The sequence below is a fragment of the Xyrauchen texanus genome, chromosome 8, assembly GCF_025860055.1.
Source record: "Xyrauchen texanus isolate HMW12.3.18 chromosome 8, RBS_HiC_50CHRs, whole genome shotgun sequence".
In the NCBI taxonomy this organism is placed as follows: Eukaryota; Metazoa; Chordata; class Actinopteri; order Cypriniformes; family Catostomidae; genus Xyrauchen; species Xyrauchen texanus.
In genome coordinates this window covers 9,043,143-9,057,421 of record NC_068283.1, presented here as the reverse complement: position 1 = coordinate 9,057,421, position 14,279 = coordinate 9,043,143, and the positions used below count along the sequence as shown (strand labels likewise).

Below are 14,279 nucleotides of genomic sequence, written 5' to 3'. Positions count from 1 at the left end.
ATTGAGTTTAAATCAACAAAACTGTGACACATTCGGCTCATGTGTTGACTCGTACGTGGTTTTCCAACAATCCAATAAAGCCCAAAGTATACTTCGATTTGACGAAAATGCTCAGCATCTGCGTACTGTCGAATGCTAGCTAGCCTGTCAAAGTTTACTCCATCTGACTGCGCACGCATACGCAGGTATTTGGCGAATACTATGCGATACTGGACTATTTTTTATTTTTTGAAATTTTTTCTCCCCAATTTGGTATGGCCAATTCCCAATGTGCTCCAAGTCCTCATGGTGGCGTAGTGACTCGCCTCAATCCGGGTGGTGGAGCATCAGCTGCATCCGCATCTGAGACATCAACCCACACATCTTATCACATGGCTTGTTGATCGCGTTACTGCAGAGATTTAGCGAGTATGGCGGCTGCCATGCTCATCCACCTTGGCATCCACTCACAACTCACCACGCGCCCCACCGAGAGTGAACCACGTTATAGAGACCACGAGGATGTTACCCCATGTGAAGTATTTACTATTACCCACCCTAGCAACCGGGCCAATATGGTTGCTCAGGAGACCTGGCTGTATTCACTCAGCACATCCTAGGATTCGAACTCGCGACTCCAGGGGTGGTACTCAGTGTCTTTCCCACTGAGCTACTCAGGCCCAACGATGCTGGACTATTTTGAGTTTAGACCTATAAAGATCTTTGTATTCCTTGAGACTCGAGTTCAAAATTACATGTATCTCCTGACCTCCTCACACACGTGCTCTTAACATGCACATCCACTGTTGTTGTTTCCAGCTTCATCTCCTGTTGTTTAGCGGCGATTACATCATCTTCTAGCATATCTTCGTGACAACAGCGGCTCAAATGTGAGTGTTGCCACCTTGTGGACCCACTAATTAGTGCAAATAATTCTGGCACATGCGCATTCTACACATTCAATGACGCGCAGTTCGAAAAATCATGTTTAGAACTTGCGCACTCAACTGATGACGCCACATTCATTCATGTATAACTGAATCCACTATCTGTTGACCTCTAGTAACTATAGCTTTAGTAACTATGGTATCTGTTCAACAATGAATACAGTGGCATACTGTAAGGGATTTTCTATGAAAATATATAGGAAATATTTGCTTTAGCTCAATAGTTGACCCAGACAGAATTTTTTTTGTATAAGCTCAGCACGAAGAGGTATTATGAAATCTTTAAGTGATATTAGGAAATCAGCGTGGACTGATTGCGTCCCATTTTCGGTGCCAGATATCATACAGTGTGTTGAAATCCACTGTCTGAAAAGAGATTGAAGAACATCCACAGTTTAGAGATGCAATCAGCCCATGGATCAAAGTTTACACCCCTTTTTTCTTTTTGTTTGATTTATCCCACTCCATCTACTTTAGTTCAGTGACTCAGAATAACCTCTCTCTACTTCTCTTGCCATAAACGACACCCTCTTCAGTTCTGCTAAAGATGGAGGGGGGTCACATGTTTTTATGTTTGTTTGGAGAGGGTGCTGTACTCTTCTTCACGTGTGTGTAAGGTGTTTTCTTTTGTTGATTTAGCTGAGTGTAAAAGATCCTAACGCAGAGTTGGAGCCCATAGACAGCTGGCTCATTACCCAAGGAATGGTGAGGATATCACCAGAATCACTGTCCCCTCCGTGTCCACCCGCGTCCGTCCACTCAGCCCTGACCCACCCCTATCACAGTGTCCATTCCTGTTCTCCCACCACCACTAAAACACTCCCACTCAAAACAGTAAAAGGGAGAGCAGACCTCTCAAACCCTGCCTTGATCCTCTGTGGATAAACCAGTACAGTATGTTCTTCCATAATTAATCATTTGGTTCTTGTGAATTGTTCACAAACACTATCAGTAAAAGGTTTGGATACACTTACTCATTATTATTGCATTACCTACTGTATATTATTACGCAAGACTCAGTGTGCCATATTAACAAATAAATCTCTCCTTAAATCTATCAATATAATCGCCAATACATCTTTCAATAAATAAATATTGAAATGTGTCTAGAAATAATGCCCATAAATACTTCAAAAGGAAGATGTATTTAATATGTCATTTATTTATTGACACATTCCACGGTTTGTTTATTTATTGACATATTTAATTATTTTTAATGACACATACAGTATATTATTTACACATTTCATGATTTATTTATTAATTTGGCATACTCAATCCTCTTCAATATTATTATTATTTATTTATTTGTTATCATGAGTAATAATAATAATTTTGTTGTTATTATTAATATGATTATTTTCCATATTGTATAGTAAAAGTGAAGCCATCAAAATGATTAAATAACACAAATGGAAGTATGGGAATTCTTCAGTTTGTCTTCAAAGCAGCCAGACTTTGTATAGATTACAGCTCTGGACACCAGCTACATGAGGAACACAACTGAGACTATTATTAAACAACATTGAAGGAGTTCTTAAATACGCTGGAAACTTGCTGGCTGCTTTTCCTTCACGATCTGGTCTAAATCATCCATTAAAAATATTTTCTTTCATTTGAATAAAATCTATTTCTATAGAAATGTATATTTGAGCACAATTTATTTTTCTACAAAACTCATTTTAAACATTTAAGCTTAAGTCTGTAGATCAAATGTGCCTGAACTTTTGACTGGTAGTGTAAATTCTTCTTTGTTAATCCTTTAGTTCTTGTTAATAATCTATTTAACTCATTCGAAGCAAATAGAGTTTCAGGAAACGTGAAATAAACCTGAAGAAGTCACTAAGACTTTTGAACTCTTTGAACTTTGTGAGGCTCCAGGGTCGTTTCTGGCCCTTCTTTTTTCTCTGTCCCTTTTACTGTGAATGATCTCATCACCTCCATTCCCTCTGCTCATCACAGGTAGGAAACACCTGCTTTATCCCAGGAAAAGCAGTAGATTTCATCAGTCATACACTAGCTAGACCCTGGACTTTAACATTAAGTTAACACAAGTACAGCCAGCTCTTAGCTCATGGACGTTTCTGGATCCTACAGCTGCGCTCTGCAAGAAAATAGATTTTTGCTGACAATACTTCTAATTTATGATCAGATTTTCAAATGTTTAGTTCTCCAGTATTTCAGGTCTATCCAGTAGTTCATAAAAGGTCCATATGTTGAACAACGAGCCAAGCAGCTGTGCAGTCAGAACCTTTATTTGACTTTATCACTTATAACGTCTCACCTTGTTTGCATTCTGTTCTAACAATTCTAACAATGTTAACTATCTTTTAATCAAAATAAAAAATAACCAATTAACCTGAAATGAATGAATGCTCAACTTTTATTTTAGGAGACTTAAAGGGATAGTTCACCCAAGAATGACAATTCTCTGTAATCATTCACTTACCCTTATGCAATCCTTGATGTGTTTGACTTTCTTTCATCTGTTGAACTCAAATGAAGAGTTTTAGATGAATATATCAGCTCTTTTGGTCCATACAATGCAAGTGAATGGGTGCCAAAATTTGGAATCTTTAAAAATCACATTCATCAGCATAAAAGTAATCCATACGACTCCAGTAGTTAAATCAATATCTTCAGAAGTGATACGATAGGTGTGGGTGAGAAACAGTTCACTTTCACATTGTTCTTCTGGTCATGCATACCGCCCCCAACTGGCAGAAGAATTTAAAGCAAAAAATGACTTAATATTAATCTGTTTCTCACCCACACATATCATAACACTTCTGAAGACATGGATTAAAACACTGGAGTTGTATGGATTACTTTTATGATTCCTTATAGATAGATAGAGACAGACTGATGGATGGATGGATGGATGGATGGATGGATGGATGGATGGATAGAAAGAAAAGCAAGACAGAGAAAGCACCTTAAAGCAGATTAAAGGCCCTGGGTGGGTTTGTTTGCATTTGAATTTTACATTTTGGGTTTGAATTCACAAACATTCAGTTTGCTCATTTGAAGAGTCCATCATCAGTAGTGGATCCTGGCATATGCGATATAGGCAGGCACATAGGGCAGCAATGCTCTGTAGGATGGCACAACAGGGTACCTGATCGGCTGCCCCCGCCCAGAGCTCACAAGTTTGCAATGGGAGAAAGGTGCCCCAAATTTTGCCGCCTTGGCTCGTGATGGGTGAAAGGTGCCCCAAATCGTGTCACCCCACTAAGAGCTCGCAAGATTGCGATGGGAGGAAGGTGCCCTGAGTTGTTCCTGACAGGCTACTCAGCCTTAAAGTCTCTATATGGTTAGGATTATGGATTTTCATAATGCAATATTGCATTTTGAACAAACACAAGATAACCATGATCATCAGTATAGGTACACCATGACACAGGATCACCTCAGTGGTCTTGAGAAAATAAGTAGCAACCATGTGATTGCTGGGTAGATATGACAAAGTCAATGGTTTTGCATCAATGAAAAGTAGGAGGCGAGGGTTAAATTTGAATTAGGCGTAATAGTACAACCAGCAATCTGTATGTTTTTTGCCATTGTCATTATTTATTGACTCTATAATTTAGTTGTGCAGTTTAAGTTATGTATATATAATGTACATTTTTATATATATATATATATATATACACTCACCGACAACATTATTAGGTACACGTGTACTTCTAATTATTCATGTGATTATCTAATCAGCCATTCATGTGGCAGCATGGTGATGTGTAAAATCATCCAGATACGGGTCAGGAGCTTCAGTTAATGTTCCTATCAACCATCATAATTGGGAAAAATGTGATCTCAGTGATTTGGACCGTGGCATGATTGTTGGTTCCAGTCGGGCTGGTTTGAGTATTTCTGTAACTGCTGATCTTCTGGGATTTTCACACACAACAGTCTCTAGAGTGTAAAGAGAATGGTGCGGAAAACACAAAACATCCAGTGAGCGGCAGTTCTGTGGACGAAAACGGCTTGTTAATGACAGAGGTCAACAGAGAATGACCAGACTGGTCCAAGCTGACCGTAAAGTCATCGAAACTAGGAAAAAAACATAAGTCTAAGTATATGAATTATGTAGTAAAGGCTAAACAAATACAAATATTATATTTTATCTTCTTTAAAGTAACCACTCTGTAGATTAAAGCTCTGCACTCAGTCTCTCAACTATCTTCACGAGGTGCATCCTGAGATGCTTCTTAAACAGTATTGAAGCATATTCCATCGATCCTGTAATTAAAGTTTTGGGTTTAGAAAGAAATTCATGCACGACACTGTATTACTTATCAAGATTCCTTTAAAAGCACCTTTGAACAAGGTTTAATTCAGATTGTTTTACTCAGATCAAACTTCCAAACTCGTTGCAAACTTCTCGTCGCCAAAATATGCTTTTGTGTTCAAAAATACATAATGTACACGACAATCCTGAAAGCAACTTGAATCCTGTCTGGCAGATGTGGTCTGAAGGGGGAGCCCTTGTGCCATCCTCTATAATGCCTTTTTATGTTGATATCAAACTTCAGAGGCAATGATCATTGCTCTAACAGACTATTTTCCACTTTATTCATATGAATAAATGGTTCATCTTTATGCCTTCTTCCAAAAACACTTCCCACTGCATCTTTCCTTCAATCTCCTTTCATTTGTCACTCTCAAAGCATGCAAAACAGCGTTGCTCCAGATCTATGTGTATGCTGTGTATGCTGTTTGTGTGCATGCATGCGTGCGTGTGTGTGTGTGCTTGTGTGCACGCTAGTGTGTGGAGCTGATTGCATATTTCTGTTGTTGTTATTCCTATCAGACTTAGGTGATTTTATTGTTTGTTTGGTGTGTCTTTTTTCGTTTGTGGCTTTGGGGGTCTTTGGTTTGTCCGTGGCTTTGCTCCATAGATCCCCGTATCCCAGTCCTCTGTCATGGATGACATTGAGGAGTGGCTCTGTGCTGATGTGGTGAGACTTCTTTATCTTGATTTCACTCTCACTGTTTTTTGTTGCCATGGTAACACTCACTTTCATTTCACCAATTTGCTGTTTTGTTCTATGTTTGACTTTTCCATCTCAATAGTACTAATCCTTAATTTCCACCAATCATTTTGTCAGTCCACCTTATGGCACTCGTTTACATGATACTAATGAACATTAATTTATCCCTAGTTATCACCAATTAAAGATCCTCCAGAATGTTTGTTGTTCGGTGTTGGAGTAAAATTCAGATAAGAGAGATTTTGTTGACTGTTGCTGTTCACTGGTGCTGGGTGCTTTTGTTAATCTGTTATAATGTCATTACGAAGTTGGTTATTGTATTGTGTTTGTACTGATGTTCCAATAAATGTTTGCAACTTGTTAAACTCAGTTAATGTGATGTGATATATGTCCATTGAACAGTGTTGGGGAAGGTACTTTGAATCTAGCTTGCCAAAATACTCATGATTTTAAAGTATTTAAACTTAGTGGTCGACTGATGTGGGTCTTTTTAGTGGTTGATACAGATATCTGGAGAGCATGGTGGTCGATGGGTGATGTAATACCAATGTAGATATTTTTTAATGGACGCAAATGAAATACAAAATTGTGGAAGTTAAATGAACATATTCATACTTTTGTGAATATTATTGAGTGATGACTCCTATGAATCAAAATGGACCGTCTGGTTTGCTAAAACAAACCGTCTGAACCAGAGGATGACCTAAATTGAATGAGTTGGACTACCCAGCCTGGCCTGGTCTAAGGGGGGAAGATTTTCCTTGGCCCCTTCTGAGGCTTCTGACACCCCCTGGACCAACGGCAATACACGATCAAGGGGGGTCAACCCAAGTAAAAGTCTAAAAGAGGAGCACCCCCAGCCCAATAAAGAGATAAAATGTTGTCCACCCTAAAGATCAAAATCCAACACCCCCACCCCCAAAGATCACAACCTAGTACCGCCCCTGCTTCCCAGTGCAGACAAATGAGCATATTCAATCTGTGCACGCAGAACTCCTCAGAAATGTTTGCAGAGTTCCACAGAATTGGAACATATCATTCACAAACTTTCTACACCTCCCCCACCCCTTGTTTGTTTGTTTATTAGATATTTAGGCTAAAGGCTAGATTATACAACATGACTTTGACAATTTTAGCCAATATTTTCATCCTGCAGATTTTGAGAAAGTCTTAGAAAATCATGTAAAATATGATGGGATCCGACATTGATTTCTAACCCTTTTTGAAATGACTGACTCTCCACGACTACAAAGGGAAATTTCATAGTTTATGATGCACCACGACTCAAATCTGAAGTCATACGGTGAGCAGCCAGTGGAAATCTAGCATACGGGGTGACGAAATGGACATGGAAGACAAGGACTGACAAGGAGTTTAACTTTATACGCCACTCGCCTCACATTGCAGTCTCTAGATTCCATACTGGTTGCTTCTTTCCACCCAAGACCACACTCATGCATTTGCCGCATTTGTAACTCAGAACAGAGTAGCAGTGACGACAACAGCAACTCCCGTGTCCATGTTTGTTTACATCTGTCAAACGGCTCCTAGAACAGGAGGGTGTGTGTTTCTGCACAAATGTATTTTAAAAGTTGTGTAGTGTAATACAACCAGTGGCGTAGCCGAGGGTGGGCCCAGCCAAATTAGACCCAGGTCCACCCAGAATATTAGAGATTATTCTTTGACTTCAATTATATATTTATAAATAGTTTAAAAATGTAGTACTGTTTTAGCTTTGTTACTCTAAGTTAGTCACTCCCCAACACTGGTCCATTGTCATAAATAGTATGGAAAATGCATACATATGTGTCTACCCATGGTTACAACAATGTTATGTTGTGAAGTGGTTTTCCAGCAGAATGGTCTGTAGTTGACTGTACATTCTATTTGTCACATAATGGTGTATAATTGATAAAAGTGACAAATCTGTCATAATAATTGCCATATTGTTCTCTTTGTTGTCTTGAACAGAAAGGTGAAGAGGCTGAAGAAGGAGTAACAAGTGAAGGTACAGCTAAAAGTTACATAAACAAGTTTGCATTGCAAATAATTTGGTTAATCACTTTAAAGTCAACATGAAATCAATGAAAACATGAAATTGACCCTGTATACTTTCTCAATACATGTACCTAGTCTTATTGAAAATTATTCCAAAGAAGCAAAATTGTCTTCTTAATATTTCATGGAAATATATTAACTTGCTTCCCTTCTGAAATTATATATATATATATTGCTTTATGGCAATTGATTTTACAGCAATAATTGCAAATAACAGTGAAAACAAAAATGCATTACCATGCATCAAGATGCTCCTGAGGGTTCACTTGAAATGGTCAAAAAAGATAAAACCCTCAAAAGTGGAGGCTTTGCCACAATCCACTGGAAACTGTCATTCAGATCTGGTTCCATTTTGGTATGTAACACCCACTTTTCAGCCCCAATGGGTTTCACTCATGACTATGCCATGTTACGCAATTAAAACGGGTTGCAAATGCTGTTTCGTGTTGACTTTGAGTAATGAAACAGTTTTTTACACATACTGTAACAGAAACAACGACCAGTACACAGTTGACAATTGTTCTCTTGACGTTTCTTTAGAGTTTGACAAGTTCTTAGAGGAGCGGGCCAAAGCTGCGGACAAGGCCTTACCGATGGCTCCCAGTGGAGAACCCAGACCTCCCGTGAGTGCACCTAGCAGTAGCCGCAAGAAGGCGGAACGGACAGAAGACAATCTCTTTGCTTTGTAGAACATTGAAGGGAGAGATACTCTTCGCTGTTGGCTGAGCTTCACCCCAGTGTCTGCAAACATATTCCCTCCAGCTTCACCTTCCAAACACTTGCTGTTCTAGCCTGTCCTGATGTTATACAGCAACAAGACCCCCATCTAATATCCCCCATGCCCTACTGGAGCACAGCTAATAGAGCACTGTAAAATCAGGCTACCACTTGGTTATGACTATTACCGCAACCTTCAAGTAGTGGGACGGGATAGTGGAGCAATGACGTCAAAGAATATGTAGCCGAAAATAATTACGAGGTTGAGATTGCTCATTGCGTGATGCGTTAAGCTAATTTGTTTAATTCCTGCCCAATAACAGATGCTCAATCGAATAATGCCGTTTTGTTTTGTTTTGCATTTATTGCATTTATTATCAAACTAATGGTCTTAAAATTTGCCATTCAGTGAGATGAACTCTTTGCTATTGTTAGCTAAATCCTGTGGGCTAATTTTTTGTAGCGGCCAGGTGAGATGGTGAATCAAATATGGTTTTAACTCAACCTGTCCTGGTGGTAAACAGAGCATAGAAAATCATGAGATCCTAATCAAGTGTAGGAGCACAGAGACAACTGTGCCAAGCCCAAGAGAAAATCAAGAAGACAAGTCTGCACACGGTCTGCTGCTTGTGATTGGCTGTCTCATACATAATTACGAGGGTCTGATGAAGGAAAATAACTACATTCCTGTAATCACCATGTGCAAAAGACCAAAGACAGTTTCGAGTAAACTTGTTTTCAATGGACAACGTTTTACTAAAGAATTTGTTAACTTTTTCCAAAGAGTTGAGGTTTGGTCTATGTCACTGTAAATGCAAGGGTATCCTTCATTTTCCCGCGTACCGGTACGTCTCGCACACGGTCGAACGCTCAGTGTTTCAAAGTGTACTTGGTCGACGGAGACGCATGCTCACTACGACTGCTTGATTATACGCTTCTAGCACACCTAACGGCAGGCACATATTGACGAAATTTGCATTAAGCCACAGTCACACTAGGTTTGAGCATTCGAAATTATTTCGGACACCACAAAGGACAGGATATGATGTCACACTCGAGGACTTCTGGTTTGAATCAATAGTAAATCACAAGTAATGTTTATTTAAAATGTTAAAATAATCTGTCTACTCACTTTCCTGCAACAAGACATGAATCTTTGAAAAATGTAATCTTTGTATTGAGCCAAGAGGTCAGTGCGTGACGTTTTTATCTTCTATTGTTCCCGCGTGTTCTCGTCGTCTGAATTTAATTTGAGGTTAGAGTTCACCAAATTTTGGTGTGCAGCAGTATGCAAAATTTTCAGCAAAAGCTTGTGTTTCTAACAGGGACTAGAGCAGGAACATAATGTTTTCCTTCGGGCTTAGAAGTTCCGCACCCTCCTTTCCAATTGGTACTCAAATAGAATGAAATAAAAGAACAGTTAATAACATTCTTTTTCAAATGACAGTACTCTGCTAAGGGTGTATAATATACCAGTTGCAGTGTTGCAAGATCTCACATGAGAATAAAGTGACCTGATCTGGAAAAACAAGCTCAAAATTCACGACTTTCCGCACCCAAAATAAGTTAAAATAATTTATCAAATGTGTTTACCATTTGGGTGCATTATTAGCATAGAAATTATAACAAGCATAGAATACAGTACCCTATATAAAATAACATATTTTCAATAAACGTGTTCTTAATATAAAACCTATCCCTAAAGGTTTAAATATCTCTCTCCTACATGCACAGGCACATTTGATCTAAACATCACCTTATTGTTTAAACCTTGTATCCACAGAGATTGCATACTTAAACCATGTTCTTCTGTAGCTAAAAAGCCCTGAATCAACTTTATTCTCATTTAATAACCAACTGTAACGAGGTAAACGGGAAAGTAGGAGAGAACCGGCTTTATAATATAAATAATATTTTAATAACCAAAAAGACAAACGCACATGCATGTGTCGGACAGCTGTCCGTAACTCTCTCTCTGTCGCACTGCCGTCTCTGTTCGCCTTTATCCATCTCAGGCTTCATCAGCCTAATTAGAATGAGGGAGGAGTGTGGCAGGGCGAAGGGCGGGGCCGGGTAGTGATTCTGCACGGGCTGCCCTGCCACATTCCTCCCTCTTTCTCAACGGGCTGGGGTCCCTCAGCATGACGTACCCCCCCCCCCTTCCCTGGTGGGAGGCGTGCCCTTCCAGCCCGTCTACCGGCAGGTCTTCTCTGCCTTCCTGTGTCTGGGAGGGTACAGGGGGAGGGAAACAAACAACAAGATCAAAATACCCCACGGTAGTTATACACCACAACAGTGATTATACCCAACTAAAAATATAATAATAATATTGAAAGTGAGAGGGAATGGCCAATGCGGAGCAGTAGCGGGAGAGAGAGTGGAGTAAAAAATAAAATTGACTCGCTGGTTCTCCGATACGTCGTTGCTTGGTCATCGGCCATTGTTATGTGACCACACCTTTATGTGCACTGTGCGCGAGACATACCGACATGTGGAAAACCAAAGTATTCTTTGGACTTTCGTTAATTAAGACTTTAGTTCGAGCTTGCATCTCTGGTCTCCCTCGTCTGGATGTGTATGAACGGGAGTGAATGGAGCACAAAGTGTAATGTGCCTGAAAATGAATGTGCACTGTGCGCGAGACATACCGAACGTTCTGGCATGCGGAAAACCAAAGTATACTTTTTTCAGTTTCAGTGATTATAAAATGCAAGACATTTGTTTAGGGAAAAAATTAAATCTGCAGTGGTAATGCAACTGGAAATCGTTCGTATTATGCAAATGACAAGTGATGCTATATGCTAATAGTATTTACAAATGAGCAGCCACGGCGACTACCAGTTGGAGTATAGACCGTGGAGATAATGTAATCCTTGACCTTAAACATTCAGATACTACAGTCAAGTAGGAATGCCTACAAACAACCATTAGTGACTTGGTGACCTCCAGCGAATTCATCGCTGTCAGGGTGAACGCACCTTTTGGAAGAAAATTATGTCTCCTCTGTTATCTTGCCTGGATGCAACGATCGATTTTAGTAAGTTAAGGGTGAAATCTGCTAAAGCACATTTAGCAATGAAAGATAGTAAAGAGATGGAAATTATTATTATTATTATTATTATTATTATTATTTTTTGCTATGCTAGCCCTCACCAAGAGTATGTTAGCCTAATGGCATTTGTATAATATGTATCAATAAGTATGCATACATTAGAAAAATGTGTATAATACTTAAGGGTAATGTTAATATAAATGTCTAATTGGGTCCCTCTTTTTTTGTTATTTGTCATGTTAGATTATATTCCATGTGATTTCATGGCTTTGCGGAATCTCTATTCGGTTTAATTCCAGTCGGTGTACTTTTTATTTAATCATGCTAAATGTTGCACTGCTATCGCCCCAACAACATGAGCTGAATGTTTTGGGAAGACGTTCACTTCAGTCTTATATGTATTACACTCAAAGACCTCAACATTTTAAAATCCTAAGGATTACGATTGGAAGGGCTTTTGTTAATCTTTATCACCAGCCAAATCTAACCTTTTTCAACCTTGTGTTTTCCCCATAAATCAGTGAAAGCAGCAGTTAAATATGTAAGTCACTGTAGGAGTTTATGCTTTAGGCTTTACTTGAATATGAGGCTGCAAGTCAAAGTAACTGAAACATCTTCAAAGCATTAGATCTTAATCAATGAGGGCTCCTCGGGTTTCTTAGCCAAGGCCCTTTAAAGATATCTATGAATAGCATTTGTTATGCCATTATGTAATAATTAATAGATTAATTTAGATCTGCAAAGTGTCAAATATCTCTATTTTTGTTTTCAGCCTTCCACTAATTACTTGTAAGAAGGAAAGTGTATTAGTAATACATTGCTTGTCCTAAAAAGAGCTCTGCTTTCATCTGATGGCAATCATTATTTGGATTAACTGATTAAATGAATGTTGCCATGTGACATTTAGAATCTTAACTATTTTGATTATTTATCTAATAATGTCTATGATGTATTTTAGGATTATGAAGTGAAATAAAATTACCTTTTTGTCAGATTTGTTGTTTAATCCAAACTATTTTATTCAGTTGATTTATTTGCTAAAGGCAAACACCTCCAAATGTGATTTATTAACAAGTTTATCAAATAAGTCCTCTATTATGCATCATTTCAAATGTTTGCTTTTTTACTGTATGTAAAGCAACAACAAAACTGTTTATTTCTTATCCATCCATTTTTTTTAAACAAATCGATTTAATATTTACTGTGTGCACCTTTTTGTTTTCAAGAAAGTCCCGTGAAATTGGCCTATAATGGATAAAATGTAATGGAACTAAATGTATTGATGTTATAGTGGGGTTTGGTGGCAAATTGAAAGAACAATCCTCAATAACTTCCTGATGTAATATGGGTGTTTATTGCATTATGTTCATTTAAATAGAAATGTTATGCCTCTAGCAAAGGACTGCCTGCCTTGACACACTCATACACAAACCATCCATGTTGTTAGAAACATGCCAAAACAAACCCATTCTCCTGCAGTCAGGAAGCGAGTGTCTGCAAGGGTGTAGATTTGACTTGAACATTGGGGGGTTACTGTGTAAAGAATTTACATGTTTTCATTGATCATGGTATAAATATTGTGGGGGTTGTACTTGCTTGTTTTGATTATTGGTGGGTTACCTCCCCCCATACCCCCTGGAATCTATGCCCCTGGGTGTCTGTTTGGTCATTGGCCTACTTCACCTCTTCATGTTGTTATCTATGTGTGAATTAGGTGACATGTAGAATACTTCAATTTTAAACAACATTAGCTAATTGTTTAGGTTAAATCAGTTTATGTATTTATTATGTACAGATTTTAAGGGGAAAGTGATATAATTATGCTTATAATTATTGGATTTAATTTCACCTTTTTTTATTTTATTTTAATGGATGCATTTTCTGATAGCTACATTTTCATATCCGGTGTTCAGTTTTGAGTTTTATATCATGTGAATCCCCTTTTTGCTTGATGATCCGTATTATTCTAAGAGAAATACATGATGTAATCACGGGAGCCACATTTGTGACGTCATATCACCCCACTCGCTTTCCGCGTCCCCATTGGTCGGTTTCTCTGGTTCTACAAGCGGAGTCATCGCTGCCGCTCAGACAACCATGAGCGTCCATTGCCCGCCTTTGCTATACTCTGATTGGCTGGTGGAGACAAGCCCACTGAAGTCCCGGCCATGCTGTTGCCAAAGGAGATTTTGTCAACAAAACTTAAGTATTTATTAAAACAATATATATATGAATTGAGTGCCACAAAAATTAGTACAGTTATTTTCTTAACAAATCTTTCTTTTCCGCTTATATTTTAAAAATTCGGTGTCATTACACACATGTTTAAATCGCAGTTAAACGCTTAAGACTAACAAAACAGCTACTTTACGGTGGTTTGTCCAAACATCACTCTTAAATCAAATCTCAAGTATGTGACAAATCAACTGCAATTTGATTGTCCATATAATAATTAAATGCGATTTCTGACCACGTGAAGCAGCGTTAACTTAAATGTCGTCTTCTGATTGGTCGTAGGGCGTGTCAATCGCC

At 38.6% G+C, this 14,279-nt stretch overlaps 1 protein-coding gene across 4 annotated transcripts in view; it reads left to right on the top strand.

Moving 5' to 3' along the window:
- LOC127647655 (TOM1-like protein 2) overlaps nucleotides 1–13,001 on the top strand; it is a 38,959-nt gene extending 25,958 nt beyond the window's left edge. The window contains exons 13-16 of one of the 4 annotated variants that reach the window (XM_052132049.1): nucleotides 1,566–1,631; nucleotides 5,828–5,887; nucleotides 7,892–7,928; nucleotides 8,519–13,001. In XM_052132049.1, coding sequence (XP_051988009.1) covers nucleotides 1,566–1,631; nucleotides 5,828–5,887; nucleotides 7,892–7,928; nucleotides 8,519–8,667 — 312 coding nt within the window. In that variant the 3' untranslated portion in view covers nucleotides 8,668–13,001. The remainder of the gene's footprint in view (nucleotides 1–1,565; nucleotides 1,632–5,827; nucleotides 5,888–7,891; nucleotides 7,929–8,518) is intronic. The other 3 variants (XM_052132048.1, XM_052132050.1, XM_052132052.1) reach the window with 3 other exon arrangements.
- The last annotated feature ends 1,278 nt before the right edge of the window (nucleotides 13,002–14,279 follow it).